Here is a 27,545-nt window from a genome sequence, read left to right as displayed (position 1 = left end):
GTCTTCAAGACTTTTCAAGCAAGTCCAGTTGCTCTCTTCTACCAACCACAGACTCCGATCATGATGCATTTTTGTTTTTATGTTCCTTTTGGTAAGAAAACACACTGGGTGAAATATTTTGACAAAATTCAAAAGTTTAATGGTGGCACCAGGAGCTCAAAATTATGGAAAAAGCTGCTATTTTGTGACTGACAATTTCGATCACTTTTCATGAAACATTATGGCACCTTATAGAGTATACCAAATATCTTAGATACACATTTTTAGTACATATTCTAAATACATCAAGCACAGTTTGAGTTTAGCTGTTCATTGAATCATTGTTCAACTACTTTTAAACAATACAAATATATTATGAATCACATTAATGCTTCTCAATCCCTTGCAAAGGTTCTTAACATGATCTCTGGGTCACAAGAAAATCAATAAATGGAGTCCAACATTGTGATTCAAACCTTACGTGAAAACAAAATGAGTGTTTTTTTGGCAAAAAAAAAAAAAAAACGAACCTCATGGTGCCACCATTAGACTTTTGAATATGGTCAAAAAAATTACAGGATGTCTTTTTTTGGTGAAAAGGAACACCCAGACAAAAATGCATCAGATTTTATGAAAGTGAGGGCAACTGATGCACCCTAATGGTTAAACTTTACACAGATCACTTTAATATAGCAATTGTTTTGCACATATAAAAGACTTCCACCCCATAACTATGTAAACCTTTCACAGCACAACATTTTTCATAGCTCACTAAACCTTTTACGTTACTTCTGATTAGTTGGACAGACGCACACCACCTTTACATCCCTCCCACAACTAAACTACCTCAAGTTTTACATGGCGAAATTCTACACAGATGCACTTAATAGATCTTAGGCAAGATTGCCAGCATATGGAGCACTTGCATGTGACGTCACAGCTGATCCAGATTGTGACAGACACCATCGTGTCGGTCAAACGCCATATTCCACCTTCTACTTCTACCTTTTCTTCTGGAAAACCCTACTATATACAATTCTACTACAACGGCTGCGGCTACAAGCCCTCCCTACCTGTGCACGTTTACGTTTGTGTGTATTTTTGCGTGTTGCTCGTCTGTACCGGACTTCAATATCCACTACAACCGTATGGACTTACTGGACATTGGTTTCCAGCAGAAAATGACGGTTTGTAGCGATTTCCATCGCATGCACAACATTCCGGACGAAAAAAAAAAAAACATTCCGGACGAGATAGCGAGACCAGCGGGGTCTCCGTGGATTGTTATCGGAAGCAAAGCGAAGGAGGCGGCGCCGGGAACAAAAGCGAGGCTGCAGGCAGAGCCGGCCTGTTGACTAAGCTCAGAAAACAGCCACTCAAATCTCCACTGCCAAGCCCCTCTCTCTCCAACGCCAGATCCATGTAAACAAGACGGACGATTTGGAATTACCTTATTCTATAATCGGCTGGTCAGTGCTATACTCAATACTTAAGTGACTTACCCATCCAATGAGGATTCTTGTTTACAAGATGCCACATCTGAGTCGCTGACAAATCCTGAATTTCTGTAGAGATAACTGTCCAGAGATTTATAAGCACGCAGTGATTCACCACTGAACAGCGAGGGAAAGTTAATGAGGTAATTATACACGTCCGGGTATTCCGCTGGCAGTTCAAAATCCGGTCATGAAAACTCCGTCCGGTAAGCCATAAGGGTCACAAATCTGTAGATCATTTAGACATATCTAGTTATCTGTTCATTAGAAAAATGAGCCGTGTAGTCCGTCGGTTGAAATTGATCCATTCTGTACACGAGTGCAGCAGTATTCAGCAGTGTTTTTGACCGACAAGATGGCAGTTGTGTACTTTCCGGTCACGTGACTGCAAGATCTCTATAGGGAAGCAGCTTTGGGACCAAAAGCTCACCGGTTCAATTCCCTGGACCAGCAGGAATGACTGAAAATGCCCTTGAACAAGACACCTAGCCCTCAACTGCTCCCTAGGCTGCTCTACGTCACTCTGGATAAGAGTGTCTACTACATGCCATTAATGTAAATGTAGCACAGCCTTCTAGCTTCCAGTCCAAAACCAAGCAGCAGACAGACACCAAACAGGTCAACTACATTTGAGGTCAGTTTTATTTATAAAAAATTTTTCCAAACCATGCTATAAAATGTATTCATGTGCATTTTTGCAAAAACCACACAGCTCAGTAAAGCATGCAGGAATGAACAGGACCTAGAGCGCCGAGTTGTAAACAAGATAAATCACTTGTGGGACTGCAGCTGTCTGATAAACTGACCATCACGGCTGAGGGTCAGAGATGTGAGCAGCAGAACCGTTATAAATCCTAATTAAAGACTTCACTGACGTCTTGTCACCACCTCATGAATGATGAATGGCTCACACGCAGGCAAAGGGTCAGATTTATTCTTTTTTTTTTTAAATGCATTTTTCGATGGTTCACCTTCAGGACATGAATCAATCCCAGTCTCTCAGAAACCACCAGCATTACTCAAAGCCCAATTAACACCACGTCACACCCCACATCCAGACCAGCTGTGGCTCAGGAGCAAAAAACAGTACAACTGTGTTTACACTGCAAGTGATCAGAACTAAAAAGGCACAATTTTTTTTTTTGTTTAAATGAAGGCCATTTGTGTGCAATGGACAGCTGTGAATTCAAAGATGAGGGTGAAAAACTTCCATATTAATCTTAAATATAGCATTCAAGGCATTATTTAGAATCAGTCTTCATTTCAGCAAGTTTTCATCTAATGGCAATAACTATTAGTTTCACGGCTATATACAGTGGGTTTTAGGACCAGATATGATCAGCATTCAGACAGCTTTTTTTCCGCACAAGTATAGCCATGAGCAGCAATGATTGGGATCCAAGCAAATGGAGACCTTGGACACTATCCAAGACCTAAGACCTTTGAGAATGGAGATTCAAAGATTGATGCAAAATAACCTGGGAGAAGCAGGGTTTGAGCTCTGGCCCTTCAGGGTTATTCACTATGCCTTGGAGAATACTGTAGGGAGCATAAATAGGACTCCATACAGTACGTGCTAAAAAAAGGGCAACTGGACTTGCTTGAAGATGTTTCACCTCTCATCTGAAAGTCTTCAGTTCTGTCTCACTAGTGGAGAGTTTCAGGTATTTATCCTCTAGTGCAAGGGTTCAACCTTTTCTGCTTTGAGGCCCACTTATTCATACTTACACGGAGTGCAGAATTATTAGGCAAGTTGTATTTTTGAGGATTAGTTTTATTATTGAACAACAACTATGTTCTCAATCAAACAAAAAGACTCAAATATCAAAGCTGAATATGTATGGAAGTTAGAGTGGGGCGTTTTTAGTTTTGGCCATTTTAGGAGAATATGTATGTGTTCAGGTAACTTTCACTGTGCAGAATTATTAGGCAACTTAATAAAAACCAAATATGTAGCCATTTCACTTATTTATTTTCACCAGGTACACTGATATGACAACTCCAGATTTGCAAATAAACATATCTGACATTCAAACACAAAACAAAAACAAATCAGTGACCACTATAGCCACCCTTCTTCATGAGGACGCTCAAAAGCCTTCCATCCATAGATTGTCAATTTCTTTATCTGTTCACGACCAACATTGTGTGCAGCAGCAACCACGGCCTCCCAGACGCTGTTCAGAGAGGTGTACTGTTTTCCCTCTTTGTAGACCTCATGTTTTATAATGGACCACAGGTTCTCTATGGGGTTTAGGTCAGGTGAACAAGGGGGCCATGTCATTATTTTTTTCACCTTTCAGACCTTTACTGGCTAGCCACGCAGTGGAGTATTTGGACGCATGAGATGGAGCGTTATCCTGCATGAAAATCATGTTCTTCTTGAAAGATGCTGACTTTTTCCTATACCACTGCTTGAAGGTTTCTTCCAGGAACTGGCAGTAGGTCTGGGAGTTGAGTTTGAGTCCATCCTCAACTCGAAAAGGTCCAACAAGCTCGTCTTTGATGATACCAGCCCATAGCAGTACTCCACCTCCATCTTGCTGGCGTCCGAGTCGGAGTGGAGCTCTGTGCCCATTACTGATCCAGCCACAGGCCCATCCATCTGGCCCATCAAGAGTCACTCATCTCATCAGACCACAGCACCTTAGAAAAATCAGTCTTGAGATATTTCTTGGCCCAGTCTTGACGTTTTATCTTGTGTGCCTTACTCAGTGGTGGTTGTTTTTCAGCCTTCCTTACCTTGGCCATGTCCCTCAGTATTGCACACCTTGTACTCTTTGACACTCCAGGAATGTTGCAACTCTGGAATATGGCAGAACTGGATGCTAATGGCTGCTTGTTAGCTTCACGCTTGATTTTCCGCAGATCATGTGCAGTTATTTTGCGCCTTTTTTTTCCCCCCACACGCTTCTTTCGACCCTGTTGACTATTTGCAATGAAACGCTTGATTGTTCGGTGATCACGTTTCAACATCTTCGCAATTTCAAGAGTGCTGCATCCGTCTGCAAGACATCTCACAATTTTATACTTTTCAAAGTCTGTCAGATCTCTCTTCTGACCCATTTTGCCAGAGGAAAAGAGGTTGCCTAATAATTATGCACACCTGATATAGGGTGTTGATGTCATTAGACCACACCCCCTCTCATTACACAGATGCACAGCACCTGATATACTTAATTGGTAGTAGGCTTTCAAGCCTAAACAGCTTGGAGTGGGACAACATGCATTAAAAGGATGTTGTGGTCAAAATACTCACTTGCCTAATAATTCTGCACTCAGTGTATAACGAAACAGAGCCCATTTAAAAAAAAAAAATTGCCTCACCTATTCTATTAGAATCTAACTTATTGTAAAGTGTATTAACAGAATGCAACATCACTCCTCGTTACCGATGGGAGCCTAGGAATTAAATAAATGCAATAAAAACTGTTTGTTGGTATTGTATTTAAAAACTGCATGGATGTGCCAGAAACCAACATAAAACCATGCATGCAGGGCATTCTCCATCAAAAGGGATTAATGACCCAAAAGTGGAGTCTGGTCCATGAACAAACTTATTGCCATGTTTGTGTCCAGCAAACAAGCAAGTTATTAAAACCTAGAAGTGGATATAGAAACCACTCAATGGGATTCAGTCCTTATAAAGAAGGATTTTTCCTACAAGTTGGAAAATTATCCACCCGTTGAGTTCCCCAACATCTCAAACTATCTGGTGCTGCAGACATCGCTCTACACAGACAAGAACCTGGAAGCGCATGGAGGCATGCAACTTTTTATACGTGGTTGGGTTAAAGATCTGGGGATCAGGACAAGATAAACAGGAGTAGATGGATCTAAATGCAGGAAGTGTGTTTATTAGAGGCGTGATATTTACAAAAGCAAAACAAAGCAGAATATTTAAAGTGTTAAACATGGCTAGAAACAAACATGACTGATGCTTCGCAAAGCCTCTGAAAACAACGTCCCTATCTGCTGATTGCACTCAGATCAGTACCAGGCGTTTCCCATAATGATCAGGGTCTCAAGCACGCGCACAACGTACTCCATGAGCGTGCGCAGCTGCTCGAGCTGCGCCAGACTCAAGCATGCAAAGGTGCGACAGTCACGTGTTCACCTACTGTGTGACCACAACTTTTAGCTCATGTATATCACCACCAAAAGGCCTCATTTTCATTGATAACCCATCACGAGCTGTAGGGTGACTGCAGCTTAATGAGGCAGATGTGACCGATGCAACCCAATGATACCCAACAAGTAAAAAATTAAATTTCAACTTTAAAAAAATTCACAGCCTCTTCACATTCAAATTCACATTCATGCCACTTCGCAGCCCACCAGTGGGCTGCAGCCCAGTGGTTGAGAAACACTGCTCTAGTGGACCAAAAGCAACCATAAGGAGAGTTGAGGTCACCTGAGTCATCCTTGTAGGTGTTGGTCACTGGAGGCTGGGTGTGAACAGTGTTGGCAACCTAGAGTCTCATTAGGGTTCATTGGCGCTCTCTACCATGTGAATCATTCAAGTCAGCTGAGTCTTGGTGTGGATGTGCTCATTTTTCTGGTAAGTGTGCCAAGGACTGCATTGTAGGTGGCTGATGAGTGGTGTCTTAGACCACCTCCTCTGTTCAGTGATTGTCGTTCCAGGTTGATGACGATAACCTAACAAATCATGGTCAAGGGATTTCATAAAAAGGTGACAAAACAGGATCTGGTTAAAGTGCGGAATTTCAAGCTTCGCCAAAACCTTTTCAAATTGCTTTAGTCTTTAAAGGATGAAGCTGCTTGAGGCACCCAAAAAAAAAAAAAAAACCCTTGTCAAATGAAGTTAATGTAAATTTCAGGTTAGTGGCTGTTGCCTCATGTTGACATAAGAGTTGCTCCCCTTTCAAACCACCAGTCTTCTCTGGCTAAAATGCATACGTTGCAGTCTTGAAACAAGTGTCCTTTGTTAGAGATGAAGATAGACTGCAGAGTCCTGGCCTGAGGAACTGGATCTCCTGTGTTTAGCCATGTGCCTGTGAAGCGGTTGTTTCATTTCCCCCAATGTACAGGTTTGTGCATTCCTCACTGCATACACTGCATTGTCCTGTTTGTCTGGGTATTCTGTCCTTAGGGTGGACCAGTTTCTGCCTTAGTGTTGCTGGGTCCAAAATGTACAGGAATGTTGGGTTTGTAGAACCTCCTGAGTTTCTCAAATAGTCCAGAAATGTAGAGAATGAATTTTCTTGCCTTTGTTACCATTTTCTTCCCTGTCCATTAGGTTTCTTTTTCTGGTCTTGACAAAAGCCCAGTTGGGGTACCCACTTCTGAAGTGCTTCCTTTGTGTTTTTGCTCCTTTGCTTTTCCCTCTACCATTGTAGGAATGTTCTGAGCCCTGTGATGCAAGGTTGTAATGACCCCCAATTTGTGGTCCAGTGGGTGGTGAGAGTCAGACAGTCTGTGTGTGGGTTTCTGGTAGACCTTGATGCTAAGGCTTCTGTCTTAAGAACTCTCTAGGCTGCTAACACCGTTCACACCCGGCCCCCAGTGACCTACACGAGGACTCAACGACCCAGGTGACCAACAACTCTCCTTAGGGTTGCTTTTGGTCTACTAGAGGATAAATACCTGGAACTCCCCACTAGTCAGATAGAACCTGCCTTTTGGATGAGAGGTGAAACATCTCCAAGAATTTCAAGCAAGTCCAGTTGCTTTATTTTTAAGCACCTACGGTTTACTATGACTTGGATGACTGAGAACCTTCACAGACAAATGAGACCATTTTCAGAAGGTTAACCAGTTTAGCTCGTGCTCAGATTTGGCATAGGTTTTACACCAAATGCCCTTCCTGACAACCCTCCCCAGTCTATCCAGGCTTGGGACCAGTGCCAAGTATGCACTGTCTTGTAACCCAAGTGGCTGGGTATTTTACTGAATCTGCATGTCTGAACTGTGGGGGAAACCCACACAGACACTGAACATGCAACGCCACACAAAGGCCCCCGGGCTCAAACCCAGAATCTTCCTGCTGTCCTACCCATGAAGCGAGATTTAAGAGGGGAAAAAGTTACCAGGAAAATTGGTCACTGGGGAGAAGCAATTTAATGATGCATCTAGTGGTCTTTTTGTATGAAACTTGGGGATCATCCACAGAACATTGTGAAGATTGCACATGAAGTTGTGTGATAGACTGTTGGCAAGACATTTGCTCTACTTGGCCATGTTAATGAACATTGGCTCAGAGTACCAGTCAAAAGCTTCTTTATTTTTATTGAAAGGTCACTTCATGTCTTAAAAGTAATGGATGTAGTTTCTCTTTCCTTAGTTGAGTAGTTCTGGACATATGGATTACTACAGTTGTGGAATAGGGCCATCATTTACTATTTGACCTCACATTAAGACACGAAATAATCCACTAACTTTTGATGATGCACACCTGTTAATATTCCAGGTGACTACTTCACAAAGCTGGTTAAGATAATGCCAAGTGTTCAAAGCATCAAGGTAAATGGTGGAAATTTTGAAGAATCTAAAAACTGCTTCCTATTTTAACACTTGTATGGAATTATGTGGAAAACATGTTCCAGATGTTATTTCATAGTTTTGATGTCTGCAGTATTGTTCTCCAATGAAAACACAAAATACAGAAAAACCTACGAGAAAGGATGCCCAAACTTCCAGCAGTTTGACGAGATGTCAAAAATCAGTCTAAAAGAAATCAGGTCAGATCTGCCCTGCTGAGTGAAAGATAAAATGAACACTTTTGGAATCATTCACCTGCAATTTGAACAAATCCAAGAGAGAGACTAAAGAAATTTGGACTTTCAAATATGAATCTAGTGACTGTTATTAGATTAATGATCTGAAAATTCATGAACTGGGGCAATTTTTCACAGTTTCCTGCCAAGTCTTTCAAATGAGTTTGGGGCAAAAGCAGACAACTCTTGTTTTTACACTTTTGTTTGTCTGAATTCCCTGATGGAACTGGCCATGTCATACACTGGTGCATCTCAAACAATTTGAATATCATGAAAGGTCAATATTTTCCATCAGTTATTTAAGAAAGTGAAAATTTAATATATTCAACTCACTACGCAAACTAAAATGTTAACTTTATTTTAACTGATAATTATGGCCTATAGTGCAAAAAATAAAACTCAAATTAGAATATTTCATTTCAAGTTTGAGTAAAAACATATAAATACTGCATATCTCAGTCTAGTTCAGTACACGCAACCACAGTCATGAAGACTGCTGACTTGACGGTTATCCAGATGATCGACACCCTCCACAAGGAGAATAAGCCACTGAGGGTCATTGCTGAAAAGGCGCACAAACGGGGATAACTGCAGCCTTAAGAGGATTGTCCAGAAAAGTCAGTTCAAGAACTTGGGAGAGCTTCAACAGGCTCTGAGGCTAGTGTCAGTCTATCAAGAGCCACCACACACACCTTCAGGAAAGGGGCTACAACAGTCACATTCCTAATATCAAGCCACTCCTGAACCAGAGACATCAGAAGCGTTTTACCTGGGCTAAGGAGAGAAAGAACTGGACTGTTGCTCAGTGGTCCAAAGTTCTTTTTTCAGATGAAAGTAAATTTTGCATTTTTGTTTGGAAATCAAGTTCCTTGAGTCTGGAGAGGCACAGAATCCAAGGCGCTTGAAGGTGTGACATTTCCACAGTCTGATGGATTTGGGGTGCCATGTCATCTGCTAGTGTTGGTCCACTGTGTGTGATCAAGTCAAGGAAGTCATGGAAATGCCACACCTTCAAACCAGGAAATTTTAGAGCACTTCATGCTTCTAGCTGCTGACAAGTTTTATGGTGATGCAGATTTCCTTTTCCAGCAGAACTTGGCACCTGCCCACAGTGCCAAAACTGCTACCAAATGGTTTACTGACCGTGATATTACTGTGCTTGATTAGCCAGCCAACTCGCCTGACCTGAACCCCATAGAGAATCTGTGGGGTATTGTCAAGAAGATAAACACCCGATCCAAAAATAGACGAGCTGAAGGTCGCCATCAAAGCAAGCTGGGCTTCAACACCACCTCAGTACTGCCATAGGCTGATCACCTCCATGCCACACCACACTGATGCAGTAATCCATGGTAAAGGAGCCCCAAATGAGTACCAAGTGTATAAATGATACTCTTCAGAAGTTGGACATTTCTGTATTGCAAATCCTTTGATTTTAGGAAATATTCTAATAATTTGAAACACTGGACTTCTGACTTTCATGAGCTATAGACCATAATCAAAATTAAAACAAAGGCCTGAAATCTCACTTTACGTGTAATGAATTTAGAATATGAAAGTTTCTGAATTAAGTTATGAAAAAATGAACCTTCACGATATTCTAATTGAGATGCACTAGTAGAGGCAATCTGAACTGATATGAAATAAGTATATGAAAAATTAAGCTTTATTAAAAATCAAGAGGTTTTTGATCACCTTTGGTTACCCAGTCTTTCATTTGAAACTCACATTGATAGCATTACCCGGATAGCTTTCTTTCATCTCAGAAATATTGCTAAGATAAGAAATTTAATGTTACTACATGACACAGAAAAACTAGTTCATGCTTTTGTTACCTCCAGATTGGATTATTGTAATGCCTTACTGTCTGGATGTTCCAATAAGTGCATAAACAAGCTCCAGTTAGTTCAAAATGCAGCAGCAAGAGTCCTTACTAGAACTAGAAAATGACCACATCACCCCTGTCTTATCCACACTGCATTGGCTCCCAATCAAATTTCGTATTGATTATAAAATACTACTATTGACCTTTAAAGCACTAAATGGTCTTGCGCCACAGTACCTGAGCGAACTTCTGCTCCTTTATGACCCGCCACGCCTACTTAGACCAAAAGGTGCAGGCTATCTGCTGGTACCTCATATAGTGAAGGCTACATCAGGGGGCAGAGCCTTTTCTTACAAAGCCCCACAGTTATGGAACAGCCTTCCAAGTAGTGTTTGGGAATCAGACAGTCTCAGCATTTAAGTGCAGGCTGAAAACATGTTTAGTCAAGCCTTGTGTTAATGGTGTTTATGAGGTAACGGTGGAGATCTGGAGGGTCCTCAGACAGTGTTTTGGTAAACTGGGATGTATGGATGCTGTCAGTCCCCACTCGCTTGCTCACGCGAGTTTGTCGACGGTGTAGCGGCTGCTGCTTATGTCCCGGGGCTCCCTCATGCCTGTTGCACCTTCTGGCTCTCCCCTTTTAGTTAGGCTGTCATGGTTAGTTTTGCCGGAGTCCCTGCTTGTACTCAGTGCAAAATGTATACTGTACCTACTTATTCAGGTGACACTGGGCATACAGTTGTGTTCAAAATAATAGCAGTGTGTTTAAAAACATGAGTAAAGCTCAATCCTTATAATAGTTTTTATTTCCATGCATTGGGAACAATGCACATTATATTCTACATCAAAACATGAAGAAAAATGCATCAATATTTTAATTACCTTACAGAAAATGAAGAAAAATGAACATTGGGCTGTTCAAAAAAATAGCAGTGTCTGCATTTTTCATTACAAACTCCAAATATTTACTGTATAAACTGAAATCTTAAGGATTTAGTATTCCTGTGAATCACTAAACTAATATTTTAGTTGTATAACCACGGTTTCTGAGAACTTCTGGCACCTGTGAACAGGTATTCCAGCCTAGGATGATTTGACAACATTCCACAATTCCTCTGCATTTCTTGGTTTTGCCTCAGAAACAGCATTTTTGATGTCACCCCACAAGTTTTCTATCGGATTAAGGTCCGGGGATTGGGCTGGCCACTCCATAACTTTCATTTTGTTGGTCTTGAACCCTGATGCTGCTCGCTTACTGGTGTGTTTGGGGTCGTTGTCTTGTTGAAACACCCATTTCAAGGGCATTTCCTCTTCAGCAATAAGGCAACATGACCTCCAAGTATTTTGATATATGCAAACTGATCCATGATCCCTGGTATGCGATAAATGGGCCCAACATCATAGTAAGAGAAACATTCCCATATCATGATGCTTGCACCACCATGCTTCACTGTCTTCAGAGTGTACTGTGGCTTGAATTCAGTGTTTGGGGGTCGTCTGAAAATATGTCTGCGGCCCTTGGACCCAAAAAGAACAATTTTACTTTCATCAGTCCACAAAATGTTTTTCCATTTCTCTTTAGGCCAGTCGATGTGTTCTTTGGCAAATTGTATCCTCTTCAGCACGTCTTTTTTTTTTTAAACAGTGGAACTTTGCAGGAGCTTCTTGCCGATAGATTAGCTTCACACAGGTGTCTTCTAATTGTCACAGTACTCACAGGTAACTTCAGACCGTCTTTGATCACCCTGGAGCTGATCATTGGCCGAGTCTTTGCCATTCTGGCTATTCTTCGATCCATTCGAATGGTAGTCTTCTGTTTTCTTCCACGTCTCTCTGGTTTTGCTGTCCATTTTAAAGCACTGGAGATCATTTTAGCCGAGCAGCCCATCATTTTCTGCACTTCTTTACAGTATACGTTTTACCTCTCCAATCAACGTTTTAATCAAAGCACGCTGTTCTTCTGAACAATGTCTGGAACGACCCATGTTTCTCAGGTTTTCAGAGAGAAATGGATGTACAACATGTGCTGGCTTCATCCTTAAATTAGGGCCACCTGACGGACATCTGTTTTTTCACAGAATGAATGATCTCACTAATTAAACTCCACACTGCCATTATTTTGAACACGTCCCTTTCACTTATTCAATTACACAGACTCGGGAGCATGCGCATCATGAATGTTGGGTCTGTTGGTTTTCTATGACTCTACTACACCTACTGGTAAATTATTTGCCATGTAGTAATATAATTTCCACCAAAAACAGTGATTGATCTGGTTAGTCGTGTTGGACTGCTATTATTTTGAACACAAGTGTACCCGTGTTTTCTCCCTGTTCTCCCCCCCAATCTATCCCTCTGAGTTACATGTCAATCCTGAGATTGAGATGCTGACCTCTTCTGCCCCTCGGACCTGCCTGATCCATCCTGGTGCCCCGTGTCCGGTTGGAGTCTCATCACATCACTCCTGTGGAGGACAGCCCCATATGGACAGTTGAAAGGTGACACTTGGAAGATGCTCTGGACACTTACAGTAATGCTTTTGTGGCTGAGGACTACAGGTGGCTTGCTAACTTTGGGACTGTGGTTGTCATGAACAGTTTTGCACTCAAGTTTCCATTAACAAAGAGTTATAACAACGAAACGGACTTCATGTTAAAACTGTTAGTCATGTTGTCTGTTGTCCAGGTGAGGATTGGTTCCCTTTTGGGTCTGGTTCCTCTCGAGGTTTCTTCCTCATGTAGTCTGGGGGAGTTTTTCCTTGCCACCATCGCCACAGGCTTGGTCATTGGGGATAGATTAGGGATAAAATTGGCTCATGTCTTGGGCCATTCAGATTTCGTAAAGCTGCTTTGGGACAATGTCTATTGTTAAAAGCGCTATACAAACTTGAAACTTTGGTGGAAAAAAAAAAAAAAAACGACAACTCCATTTTGTATCCAACTTTTTTTCTTTTTAAAGCATTGTCCCCACACTGCTCTGATGTGTTTTTCCATTTGTGAGTCAAACTGGCTGGATTAGGTTTCTTCTTACATCTGATCTGCGATAGTCACCTGTTCATCGATATCAAAGGTTTCTATGTTTTAATGCATTATTTGGTGAAATAAATGCCAAATTAGGGTGTGAACCGAGAAACAAACAAATCCTATGTGCATTAAACCCAATATTGTAATTCAAGAATGATGAACTGTTCTTGTGGTCAGGCTCCTGCAGGATGTGTCCGAGATCCTCGTGTTTATATGATCTACAGAGCTCTGTGAACTTACCTTGCGAGATCTTCGTGTCAAACTCCAGCAGTGTTAAGAGCTCATCAGGGAGCAGTTCTCGGAGCCAGGTGTTGTCCTCCAGGTAGATCCAATCACAAAGCATCTTCTTCCTGCTCAGGAAATCCTGCACGTGCTGCAGGTACACGTCGTTACCAGACACCAAATACAGCCTAAACAGCAAACACATTCTCACATTACATCTTCACTTTCATGTGAATATGCACTAGAAATTCTGCCAAAAATAAAATGCACAAGATTCAAATGCCTCGCTTTAGGCCTTACAACGAATTGCTTGTATTGCTGATTTTATTCCCTAAGAACTATTAGGGTTAATAATGAGCCATGTGTGATTAAACACACCTGAATGGAAAAGTCAGGATGCGTGTGATCCCATCACCTTAGTGATTTTCTTATAATGCTGGTTTCCTCCATGCTAGTTTAGCCTAAAGTCTATTTTGTTGAAGTTATCAATGAAGTTTAATAAAAAACAAAATAGACTTCATGTCAAACTATGAATTTCCTGGTTACACAGTTGTACTTTGTGATATAGGACACTTATAGGAGTGAGTTATTGATGATCATGCTATCACCCAGATGAGGATGGATTCCCTTTTGGGTCTGATTCCTCTCAAGGTTTTTTCCTCATGACTTCTCAGGGTTTTTTTCCCCTTGCCACAGGCTTGCTCATCAGGGATAAATAAAATCATTATGGATAAAATTAGCTCACATCTTTAAGGGCCCGGTCCCACAACACCGATAACTATACCTCTGCTTGAATTTAGTCCTAGTATGGAGCAGTCACACCACTGCTGGTCCTGCCACTCAGGGAAATAAATGCATGCAACTTAGGAATGGTCATGGAAGTTTTTTCCAAGTAGTAGCGCACAATTCCAGGTCATACTGTACAGCTTGGGCTTCAAAACAACCCATGCACACACTCCAGTGGTTGATATACAGATAGGTCATGGATTACGGAAATATAAAGGATACAAAATACGGAATGGTTACAGATTTTAATACAGATGCTAATAATTTACGGATTGGTCACAGACATTTCAGTAGATTATAAATTGGTTACTGATTTCATACAGTAATATCTTACCTGCATTTACATGCTTATTAATTTACTATTGATATTTCACGGGAATCACATCTGTGAAAAGATCCGTGCTTTGTATTATATTCATTTTCTGTAAATCCGTATTCCATGACTTCATGATGCAACAAGGATGTTCAGGGGAAAAATGGCACATGCTCAGACATCACATGTAAACAATTACCTGATTGGTCAGATGTATTATCAGATCAGGCCTGGAAAAATCACTCCGACATGGATAAACCCAGGCCTGGGCTATAGATATCGTTATCAATCTGGTGTGACCACCAACCACAAACTGCAGGGGACCCTTTTATTTATAGGTATTATGGCACCAGGCCTTAGTCTTTAATTTTCTGTCAAGCTGCTTTGTGACGATGTCCGTTAAAAGTGCTATACAAATAAACTGACTTGACTAACAGCACTGCAAGCAATTTACTCCTTCCATAGTTTATCGTGGAGTAAAACCTAATTACAGCATTGCCAGTATACAGGATAAAAATATATTAATCCGTGTCCTACATAAATGTAGGCTTTAAAATACAAAAACAAAATGCTTACCTCACTGTGGGTTGGTTTGGTTTTTTTTGCATTTAACTATATACAGTAAAGCGTTACATTTCTGTACGTCCCATCACTTGCCTCTCCATTTAAAAAGCTGAACAGATGGAAAAGCTGCTTCATATTAATTTGCCTGCATGATAAACTTTCCACTTAATATTTCATATTAGCTGACTGTAGTCAGTTCACTTTGATGGAAATGGCTTCGCCTGGCTTTAGAGCGGAGTTTTATTCTCCTCGCACTTCAAAAAGACAGCGTCGAACCGCTGTAGATCTCACCCTGTGACTGACTGCAGGCTGTGTGTTTGAAGCTGCCAGCCGCAGCACAGTTCTCCCACGGAGAGCTCGACAAGCTTCAAAGCCCTGCCTGAAAGGGAAAAAAGGGTGCTGGGGCAGAAAAACACAGAGCTTGACCAGCTTTAAAGAGAAGCAACACCCTCATCCAAATCATAGTAGTTCCTTCTAATAGCCAAGAACCTAATTTAAAAGAATTGTTCTCTCTTTTTTTTTATTTTTAAATCCTCACCCTTTTGCAGTGTTTGATTTGCTGATTCACATTTTATTCTTCTGTTCCATTTTTCTGCTCCTTCCCCCCACCCAAAAAAAACCTTCCTAGGAGTAGCTTTAATTGTCCATAAAAACGCAATTTTAGAAGTGTATAAGGATTGCAGCAGGCTTATTAAAAAAATAAAACCTCTACAAATCAGAATCAAACAGTCACTGAGGGAAAGTCTCAATAATAAAACCTAAAGCTAATTTCCAAGATGTTCCTTTTTCAACAGAGCTCATATTTATAGCCCATTAAACCCCTCCAGCATCTCCCCACACACACGACGCTCAGCACCTACTTGTAACAGGGAAGCATCTCTATCATCTTCCAGTTGACGTAGTTCATGGCTGTCTCCTCCAGAGCACATACTCTGCTCATCTGCACTTTGGCCACCTGCCAGAACCTCTCGTGCTCCACCAGCCTCTCCTGCATCTCTCTCTTCAGCAGCAGGTACACGCCATCCAAAGTGTCCCCATAAACCTGCCAGCATATCACACTACACTAATGAGCGGCCACATTGTGGGCAAAAAAAACCCCACTTGGTAAAATAGGGTTCGTTAAAGAATTGAAGGCTGTGGAATTCTAAATAGGTCCTTCAGCCAGCTCTGTAAGAGGAACTCATCTGGAGTTCTACATACAACCTTGAACCATTAAAAATTTAGGAGGACTCAAAATGCAAATGGGTACCTCAGGACATTAGTTATAATTATCTTTTACATAGTTTTGCATTAACATTTGAAAGCACACAGTTATAAGAAAAGAAAGGAAAAAAAAGGAATTTGATCCCCCCCTCCCAAATTTATGACTTTATAACCTTGGAGAATATCCAAGTTTTTTCCTCATAAGCATATGACTTTAATCCCAGAAATCTTAGAATATTTACACACACACACCCCCCCCCCTTCAGCTTTTAATTTACCTAAAATAGCCCTTATATATGCTGCCGTACACAATGCATTTATACCACTAATTTTGCTAATAAAGTCAAAAAGGACTACTTCATTGCAAGATTTTGATTTACATTTCAAAGTGAAAATATTTTAAATACGGGTAAATTTATCTAATTTTCTATTATGAACGAGTGTTTTACTGGGAAATACGCCATTCGTATTTTTCATACGAGCTCCATCCAGGACATGGAGAACCAAAACCGTGACATAAATCTCTATGCATCACTCATGAGGAAATCGATGAATTGTTTTTGATAAATTTGGGTACTTTGTGAATGTCGATATAATTTAAAAAAATATATCACATGTTGGCTTGAAGATGTATAGTTCGTCTTGAAAAATTCACATTTCATATGAAATGCATCATGGATCTGAGTGACATATTTAAATATTGGCTGGTGTTGAGGGGTCTCAGATACATTCCAGACATTAGAGCCGCTCTTCCTCAGCCTCCTCAGACCCCAGGTACAACATGCTACAGTTTGTGTACCAGGCAGGTGTTGGTGTGGAAGACGTCATCCTTTACCTGCTACACCGAGCCCACTTGCATCTGGATAAGGGAAACGGTACAGTGAGGATCCTCTTCTTGGACTTCGAGTGCCTTCAACACCATCCAGCCCCTACTGCTTCAGGACAAACTGAACAGGATGCAAGTGGACCCCTGCCTGGTCACCTGGCTCTCCAGCTACCTCACTGACAGGCCGCAGTACATCAGGCTGAAGGACATGTCTGACACTGATTAGTAGCACCGGAGCACCCCAGGGCACAGTGCTGGCCCTTCTCTTCACCCTGTACACCATGGACTTCTGCAACAACTCAGAGCTGTGTCACATTCAGAAGTTCGCAGATGACACAGCCATCGTTGGGTGCATCAGTGATGACAGATGAGGAGTATAGGAGCCTGGTGAGGGACTTTGCCATTTGGTGCAACAGGGACCATCTGCAGCTCAACACCTCGAAGACCAAGGAGCTGGTCACTGACTTTGGGAGGTCCAGACCAAGGTCACAAACCGTTCTGTTCAAGGGAATCGAGGTGGAGGCTGTGGATTCCTACAAGTACCTCGGGCTGTGGCTGGACAGCAAGCTGGACTGGACTTGCAACACCAATCACTTATACAGGAAGGGACAGAGCAGGCTATAGCCTACTTCCTTAGGAGGCTGCGGTCCTAGAACATCCACAGGAGTTTCCTGCAGATGTTAAATCAGTCTGTGGTCACCAGTGTCCTGTTTTACACCGTGGTGTGCTGGGGGGGACACACATCCAGGCTGGACAAACTGATCAGGCAGGCCAGCTCTGTGGTCGGCATGAAGCTGGACTCTGGTGATGGTGGCAGAGAAGAGGACTATGGACAAACTACTGAACATCATGGACAATACCAGTCACCCTCTGCACACTCATCAGCAACCAGAGGAGCCTGTTCAGTGACAGAATGCTCCTTCCCAAGTGCAGGACTAACAGACTTAAACTCCTTTGTCCCTCACGCCATCAGACTGTACAACTCCTCTCTGGGGGGGGAGGAGAGGTAACAGGAGGACAGAGAACAAGAAGGAGCAGTAGCCTAGCCTAACAAGCAATACTGGACAATACCTCTCCTGTTGGCCCCCTTTCTCCCCCCCTCATTTCTTATTTTTATATTTGAATATGTAAATACTTAATTTATCTAGAAGTTTTTTTCTCCATTTTCCATTCTCTGTAATGATGCTGCTGGAATCTTAATTTCCCTGAGGGAACCCTCCCAAAGGGATCAATAAAGTTCCATCTAATCTAATCATTCAGCTAGCAAGATACTGAACAAGTCAGAGACGAGTCCTGCTCGTGAGCGCAAAAAATTAAAAAAAAAAAAAAAAAATCATTACCAATAATATACCAAACACTGAAATGTAACAAAAACCCAAAACCACCCATCATGTTTGCTGGAATGCAGCATGGTGTTCCACTTTACCTGCAGCTGCTTATAGTCAAGTCACAAAAGCAGCTTAAGTTCTGTTAATATTTTGCCTTCTAAGCTACAGCAAAGCCAAACAAGCTCCTTATCACCAGAGGTACATACACATACAGGCATGCTTCTGTATTGGAAATAAAGTGGGCTCAGGAATATTTCCAGAGAACATTATCTGTGAACACAATTCACCGTGCCATCCGCAGTTGCCAGCTAAAACTTGATAGTTCAAAGAAGAAGCTGTATCTAAACATGATCCAGAAGCGCAGACGTCTTCTCTGGGCCAAGGCTCATTTAAAATGGACTGTGGCAAAGTGGAAAACTGTTCTGTGGTCAGACGAATCAAAATTTGAAGTTCTTTATGGAAATGAGGGACGCAGTGTCATTCGGATTAAAGAGGAGAAGGACGACCCGAGTTATCAGCGCTCAGTTCAGAAGCCTGCATCTCCGATGGTATGGGGTTGCATTAGTGCATGCGGCATGGGCAGCTTACACATCTGGAAAGACACCATCAATGCTGAAAGGTATATCCAGGTTCTAGAGCAACATATGCTCCCATCCAGACGACATCTCTTTCAGGGAAGACCCTGCATTTTCCAACATGACAATGCCAAACCACATACTGCATCAATTACAGCATCATGGCTGTGTAGAAGAAGGGTCCGGGTACTGAACTGGCCAGCCTGCAGTCCAGATCTTTCACCCATAGAAAACATTTGGCGCATCATAAAACAGAAGATATGACAAAAAAAAGACCCAAGACAGTTGAGCAACTAGAATCCTACATTAGACAAGAATGGGTTAACATTCCTATCCCTAAACTTGAGCAACTTGTCTCCTCAGTCCCCAGATGTTTACAGACTGTTGTAAAGAGAAAAGGAGATGTCTCACAGTGGTAAACATGGCCTTGTCCCAACTTTGAGATGTGGTGTTGTCATGAAATTTAAAACCACCTAATTTCTCTTTTTAAATGATACATTTTCTCAGTTTAAACATTTGATCTGTCATCTATGTTCTATTCTGAATAAAATATGGAATTTTGAAACTTCCACATCATTGCATTCCGTTTTTATTTATAATTTGTCCCAACTTTTTTGGAATCGGGGTTGTACGTTATTACTGGTGTGTTTCACAGTCAGGGCACACAAGTTTGTCACCAACATCAAAAAATCAAGTTCAATTTTTTGGCAATCAGTACATATTGATGGAAGTTATTTTCTGCTGAACGCTGTTGGTGGCAAGAATTTGCAGCTAGAATACAGACAGCACTGTGTTGTCACCTGGCTAATGGTGAGAGAATAATTCTATTTCTGGACAAGACAATTGTTTTGTTGGTAACCACTATAGCTCATTTTAAGAAGCTAAGTGTATAGCCTTATGTGCCAGTACTTATATGGACCTGGACTTTCAGAATCATAAGCTACTTGTCTAAGATCTGCTTTTTTTTTTTTTTTATAAACTAAGGACTAGATTACCAGAGAGGACATTTTTGGCAAACAAGCTACCTTCTTAAATATACCCTTGTGACCCTATCAGTACCCATTTGTGGTTAACTTTGTTGGCAATTATTCTTCACGTATGAAATGAGGCTCCAACTAAACTATTCAGGGGCTGCAAGATTGCCAATAATATTAAACTACAGTGGTGCTTGAAAGTTTGTGAACCCTTTAGAATTTTCTATATTTCTGCATAAATATGACCTAAAACATGATCAGATTTTCACACAAGTCCTAAAAGTAGATAAAGAGAACCCAGTTAAACAAATGAGACAAAATTATACTTGGTCATTTATTTATTGAGGAAAATGATCCAATATTACATTTGTGAGTGGCAAAAGTATGTGAACCTTTGCTTTCAGTATCTGGTGTGACCCCCTTGTGCAGCAATAACTGCAACTAAACGTTTGCGGTAACTGTTGATCAGTCCTGCACACCGGCTTGGAGGAATTTTAGCCCATTCCTCCGTACAGAACAGCTTCAACTCTGGGATGTTTGTGGGTTTCCTCACATGAACTGCTCACTTCAGGTCCTTCCACAACATTTCAATTGGATTAAGGTCAGGACTTTGACTTGGCCATTCCAAAACATTAACTTTACTCTTCTTTAACCATTCTTTGATAGAACAACTTGCGTGCTTAGGGTCGTTGTCTTGCTGCATGACCCACCTTCTCTTGAGATTTAGTTCATGGACAGATGTCCTGCTGTTTTCCTTTAGAATTCGCTGGTATAATTCAGAATTCATTGTTCCATCAATGATGGCAAGCCGTCCTGGCCCAGATGCAGCAAAACAGGCCCAAACCATGATACTACCACCACCATGTTTCACAGATGGGATAAGGTTCTTATGCTGGAATGCAGTGTTTTCCTTTCTCCAAACATAACGTTTCTCATTTAAACCAAAAAGTTCCATTTTGGTCTCATCCGTCCACAAAACATTTTTCCAATAGCCTTCTGGCTCGTCCACATGATCTTTAGCAAACTCCAGATGAGCAGCAATGTTCTTTTTGGAGAGCAGTGGCTTTCTCCTTGCAACCCTGCCATGCACACCATTGTTGTTCAGTGTTCTCCTGATGGTGGACTCATGAACATTAGCCAATGTGAGAGAGGCCTTCAGTTGCTTAGAAGTTACCCTGGGGTCCTTTGTGACCTCGCCGACTATTACATGCCTTGCTCTTGGAGTGATCTTTGTTGATCGACCACTCCTGGGGAGGGTAACAATGGTCTTGAATTTCCTCTATTTGTACACAACCTGTCGGACTGTGGATTGGTGGAGTCCAAACTCTTTAGAGATGGTTTTGTAACCTTTTCCAGCCTGATGAGCACCAACAACGCTTTTTCTGAGGTCCTCAGAAATCTCCTTTGTTCGTGCCATGATACACTTCCACAAACATGTGTTTTGAAGATCAGACTTTGATAGATCCCTGTTATTTAAATAAAACAGGGTGCCCACTCACATCTGATTGTCATCCCATTGATTGAAAACACCTGACTAATTTCACCTTCAAATCAACTACTAATCCTAGACGTTCACATACTTTTGCCACTCACAGATATGTAATATTGGATCATTTTCTTCAATAAATAAATGACCAAGTATAATATTTTTGTCTCCTTTGTTTAACTGGGTTCTCTTTATCTACTTTTAGGACTTGTGTGAAAATCTGATGATGTTTTCGGTCATATTTATGCAGAAATATAGAAAATTCTAAAGGGTTCACAAACTTTCAAGCACCACTGTACCTCTTCAAACTAGACCAAATAAGGTTGAAACAAAAAGGTCAAAAATGGGTTTACTTAATAGTACATCAGGCTGGCTAACGAATGGCTAGTTTACAGGTGGGATTAGTTCTTCATGCAGAGCTAATCCTTACTTCACAAGTACTTCTTGTACTTCAGTAATACTTGAGCCATTCCATATAATCCACTTTGGTACCCTGCCTGTGAAACAGCCCTACTGTCTAAACAATTACAGCGAGGAAAAACGAAGTTACAAATCACGATTCATTTGTTATTTTATCATTTTGAATAGTCACAAATTTGTACCACAATATCTAGTCATATGCCCATTTCTCAGTGCAATAAAATGTACTGCTTGCTGTTTTTGGATAAAATTAGAATGAAAAATGGCTTAAACTGCACAGGAAAAGCAGGATTAACTATTGGTTGACATTTAGGACTACAATACAGGCATGAGACTAAAAATGGAAGTCACGACATTCATAATATGCACTACATTCAAAAATACATCTGAAGCAAATGCAGAAATGAAGGGGGGGGAGGGAGTCAAACTAATTAAAAACATGACCATTTCCTAAAGGTCATATTCATGCTGAAAACAAAGTCGTGACTTCACTAGTCCTCCCAACTTCAACTCCAGCTCATTAATTCTATTAATGTGGCAGTAAAATGGAGAAGGAGCATGCTCAGACACGTAGCACAATTAAATAGGATGCATATTGATACGCCTGTTATCCTTTTAGCCAGCCATTAGATGAAGGCGAGCGCTTCCTGTTGCCTGCTCATGCTGTGACCTGTGAAATTACAGATACTGGGTAATGAACTAATGACACATAATGGCACGAGATGGACACCACAGGAATACCTAAAGATGTGCTGTGCCCTGCAGGAGCTCGTTTAAATGTTGCCTAAATGAAAAAGAGGAGCCCGTGAGAGAGGGAACTCGGAGTTTGCATTTTTGACCAGGAGAGCAGTCTGAAGTGAGCTGCTTCAGCATTTCAGACAGTAAACAAGTACATTTTAATAAGTGAGATGAGGCTGTTTGTTTAGTTTGTCGTGTTTCGCGTGGGTTTTAAGTGGTGAGGTGGGAAGGACAGCCAAGCACTGAGGTTCATTATAGTTTGTTCTCTTCAATAAGAATGGAGAGGATTTGTACCTTTTTGCGTTTCAGTCTTCCCCAGTCACGGCCGAGGATCCAGGCCACGAGCGATTTGCACATGGAGAAGTAGTTTCCCACTGTATGAATCCCTGCATCATTGAGAGGTGGAAAATATATTAACAGGCAAGAATAACTTTTCATGATTGAACATCAAGCATCTGGATCTGATCACACGTTCAAATTCAAGACCGTTCAGCTACACATTCTCTGAAATCACACATTTTGATACATGAGCTGCTTTGATAAATAATAGGCAGAACATTTCCTTGCATGCAAGTTTGAAATCCAGTCAATCCTGTAGGAGGAGCAGCGATTTTCCCGACCCCTGTGTAGCCACATCCATGCCAGGTGGCACCAACTGGTGAACAATTCTTGTTGGAATGTGTCTTTGGAGTCTTCTGGGTGAGTTTCAGTGAACAGTTTACAAAGAGTAGCATTTAATGTAACGTCACCCAAAAATTTCATCTCATCTCATTCTCTAGCCGCTTTATCCTTCTACAGGGTCGCAGGCAAGCTGGAGCCTATCCCAGCTGACTACGGGCGAAAGGCGGGGTACACCCTGGACAAGTCGCCAGGTCATCACAGGGCTGACACAGACACAGACAACCATTCACACTCACATTCACACCTACGCTCAATTTAGAGTCACCAGTTAACCCAACCTGCATGTCTTTGGACTGTGGGGGAAACCGGAGCACCCGGAGAAAACCCACGTGGACATGGGGAGAACATGCAAACTCCACACAGAAAGGCCCTCGCTGGCCCCGGGGCTCGAACCCAGGACCTTCTTGCTGTGAGGCAACAGCGCTAACCACTACACCACCATGCCGCCCGTTTTTGATCATCATACATCCTTATTTCAGATGCCCATAAAATCGTAAATGACAGGTGGCGCCACCATCTTGACAACTTAATACACACCCACCTGGGGAACATTGTATGCGAGTTTGAGCAAAATCTGATCAATCCTGTCGGAAGGGTAGCGATTTTTGTAAATTGTGGACAGACAACAGATGGACGACGTGTGATTGCATAATCATTAAAAACCATCACGACTTGCACAGAGCAAGTTTAAACCCAAACTCACCAATGTTCTCATCTCCCCGAGCCAGCCTGCCCCTCCAGTAGTCACTGGTGATGGGATGTAGGGATGCCAGGTATCTCACATCACACACCGTTTCTCCCCATGTGGAAACCTTCTTCTTGCTGTGTTTCCTCCACTGCAGGTATATGGATCTGAGCTGGCGGTTTAGCGGAGCCGGCTGGCGAAAGAGCCAGTAAGTGAAGAGCCACTGGAACCGGCACTGGGTGTACTGGCGGTACATCGACTCCAGTTCAGAATGGTCTAGAGGAGCCCGAAGATAAACGTGTAAAGTGAATGAGGGGAATTTGTTTTTTAAACCAGAACATGGTAGCTTATCTGGCCTGCCATCAAAAATCATGATGACTAAAACAAACAGAACTGAAGTGTGACAGTGTGAGAGGACCAACCTCCACAACAAATTCTTTACAACAGGGAAGGGGGTGGTGAGGCTAAATTTAGCTCGACCCAATACATTGATCAGAACTGAATTCGCATGATAGAGATACAATTCTAGTCAGAAGAAAATGTGTTAAAGTTGACCTATAGACTAATTTGTTAGCCAAAAAAAAAAAAAAGTTGACAATACGTTGACCAAGTTTTGTGCAGAAGGTCTAGCTCTTTCAAGCAAAACAATCAGAACTGAAATCCAATGAGAACTGAGGGCAGACCCCCGATTTAACTGAAAAGAAACAAAAAAGTTGCAAACATTGTTTAAAGCAAGAAAACCAAACCAAGTTTTGTTCCCTGAAGGAAGATCTACCCAAAACATTGATCAGAACTGAAATCGGATGAGAAATGAGAGGGGAGATACAATTCTAGTGAGAGGCCTGGAAAAGTCATTAATTTGGCCCAATTACTAACTGATTCACAAAAAAAAAAAAAATTAAACAAAACCAAGTTGTGCGGAGTGAAGCGTTCTTTCAAACAAAATCAGAACAGAAATCCGTGGAGAATTGGAGGAGATACGATTTAACTGAATTGTGGACGACAGATGCCACACCATGGCGTGGCCATAAGGCTGATGAGCTTAAATGTGTATATAGTCAACATCTCGGACAGTACTGAATTTTAATACTGTGTTTTGAAATGAAAATCTGCTCCACAAGTTATAGAAAATGGATTAATAAATATTTTAAGACACTTGGCGATGAAAAGCAACAGATGCAAACTAATCAGACATGAAGAACAAGGACTCAAAACATGAGTCAGTCAGTCTTGTAGCAAGACAAAGGAGGCTCTTCACTCCGCCCGTACATTACGGCACTTTGAAGTGACTCAGCAGTGCAAAAAATTGGATTGTACTTCTCCAAAAGGCTTCCATTGCTTTTTGGTAGGGCAGGAGTGTAGGAGGGCACACAAGAGGCCCATGATGAAAAGCATTCAAAAACAAAAAGCACTTCAAAAAAAAAAAAAAAAAAGCGCAAGTATTTTGTTGCAAATGTCAGACTTGTGAATCTTGAAGTAGCTTCAGTATTCACATTGTGGTTTTAAAGCCACTATCAGAGTCCCACCTCCAAATTTTGCGTAAATGATTAAAATTTTGTACATTGCAAAATTTACTCTCATTCAGCTTGATAAACAATGTTAAGACTTTTCAATTCAATTTATTTACACTTAATAAACTGACATGGTCACAAAGCAGATTGACAGAAATCCAAATAAACGTAAATTTAAAAAAAAAAAAAAAAAAAAAAAAACCACCACCAATTTATCCCTAAGGAGCAGGCCAATGGTGATTGTGGCAAGAAAAAAAAAAACCTCCTGAGACAAGAGGAACCAGACTCAAAAGGGAATCCATCCTTATCTTCTACAACTGTACACCAAAGTCTCAAAAAGTGTCAACAGGAACTTGAGTATGATTAAAGCATTAGATTTTTATTTATTTAAGTTCTTATATCGTCCATCACATTCTAGCCATCCTGAGCGATGAAGAAAGCCAGGTATAAAACATCGATCCTAAAACGGCTCATTGATTATAAACAAGGATTTCAATATTGAACCAAATATTAAGGATTATCCATACAGGATGCACTTCTTCGATGGAATAAAAATGTGTTCTATTCCCTTCTAGTCAGTTTCATTCATTTGGTTCGATGGCATGCAATATCGTTAGCATATCACTCTACCCAATGGAGAGCGAGCGTTGAATATAGTTTGCATGACGTCACACGGAGCTGATGCGAACATTCAATGAGAACGTTTGCTTCTGTGCATGTACAGCAGCATTAAACCGTTGCAGTGCACTGAAAATGCCATAAGATGTATTACATGTAAAACTTCCATGCAAGCAAGCAACTGAATTTGTAAGCAAACATGGCTGCCAGGTTTGCTTTGTTAAATACAGAAGATGAGAGAATTTTGAAAGACGCTGAACACCTGAAAATCTACCGAAACTACTACTTCACGCATATTATCTACAAGAGAAAAACATACCAACAGACATTGAAAAACTGGAAAAGAGCAATAGCTGAAATGGCTGAAGGTTCTACTTGAAGGTGAGGAAAAGTGACAGACTTTTACAAGAGGACTTCAGAAGTGAGTATTCATGCAGGCATTAATCGCCATTTGAACGATATATACAATGGCCAAATAGACATTAAAGACACTGAATTTTCTGAAGCCATCCAATCTTTCAGAACAGCATCAGTCCAGTTTTTTTTTTTTTTTTTTTGGGGGGGGGGGGGGGGGGGGGGGTGTTAGGAAAGGGTGATGTGGTGCACCATTCCCTCATTGAAAAAAACATTAAAAAGATGCACATGCCCCATAGTGTGTGTATGTATAATATTGGCTGGCTTTCTTTTCCATGGTGTATATTCAGCTAGCATGATACTGAACCTGTATGCCACTCAATGCCAGCAAATATTTAATTTTCTCTAGTGAGCCCCAAATCCGGTCCATTGGCTATTAACCCTCTGGGGTCTGAGGGTATTTTCTGGCACTCCAATGATCGTCATGCTCTGATTTTGTCATCAATTTCAACAAATATAAGCAGTATTTTCAGTCATATAACTTTTGCATTCAGCACAAGTTCAACTACAATAACGTCTATGCAGTATGTATGCCAGGATTGTATTTAAAAAAAAAAAATGCTGTTGTAAAAGGCAATTTTAGAGCTGTGTTGGAATGTGTTAAAAAAAAAAAAAATATATATATATATATATATATATATATATATATATATATATATATATATATATATATATATATATATACATATACATATATATATACATATATATATACATATATATATACATACACACACGACCTTACCCATTGTGATGAACCGTTTTGATCACTTGAGGTGATTCTGTTCAATCTTAGGAATGCATCAAGCACAAAAACTTAATTTTGCTCCCTTGATTTGGACAATTACCTGACCAAAAAGTTTTTGTCCTATTGTTTTGGGATAAAGGGTTGGCAGTGGGAGGGGTATTCAATGAGAAGGGTAAAAATTTCCTTTACCTTCAATGAGAAGAGTGAAAACCCCTCCCACTGCCAACTCTTAATTCCATCAGGTTAAGTCAGAATGGGTAAGGTCATGTTTTGTTTTTCACAAATTCCAACAGTTCTAAAACTGCTTTGTACAACACCTTCATTTATCTAGTATTTGACTCGATTCAGTGCGTCTTGAAATTAAATATTGTATTATTTTACTCAGTTCAGAGC

General features: G+C 41.1%; 1 protein-coding gene across 1 annotated transcript in view; it reads right to left on the bottom strand.

Moving 5' to 3' along the window:
- si:dkeyp-114g9.1 (uncharacterized protein LOC555399 homolog) overlaps positions 1-27,545 on the bottom strand; it is a 49,805-nt gene that overhangs the window by 1,688 nt on the left and 20,572 nt on the right. The window contains exons 5-8 of the mRNA XM_060915616.1: positions 23,880-24,137; positions 22,790-22,881; positions 15,806-15,987; positions 13,301-13,470 (exon numbers count right to left, since the gene is read on the bottom strand). Coding sequence (XP_060771599.1) covers positions 13,301-13,470; positions 15,806-15,987; positions 22,790-22,881; positions 23,880-24,137 — 702 coding nt within the window. The remainder of the gene's footprint in view (positions 1-13,300; positions 13,471-15,805; positions 15,988-22,789; positions 22,882-23,879; positions 24,138-27,545) is intronic.

The sequence above is a fragment of the Neoarius graeffei genome, chromosome 3 (assembly GCF_027579695.1).
Source record: "Neoarius graeffei isolate fNeoGra1 chromosome 3, fNeoGra1.pri, whole genome shotgun sequence".
Classification (NCBI taxonomy): Eukaryota; Metazoa; Chordata; class Actinopteri; order Siluriformes; family Ariidae; genus Neoarius; species Neoarius graeffei.
This window is presented reverse-complemented; position numbering and strand designations above follow the sequence as displayed.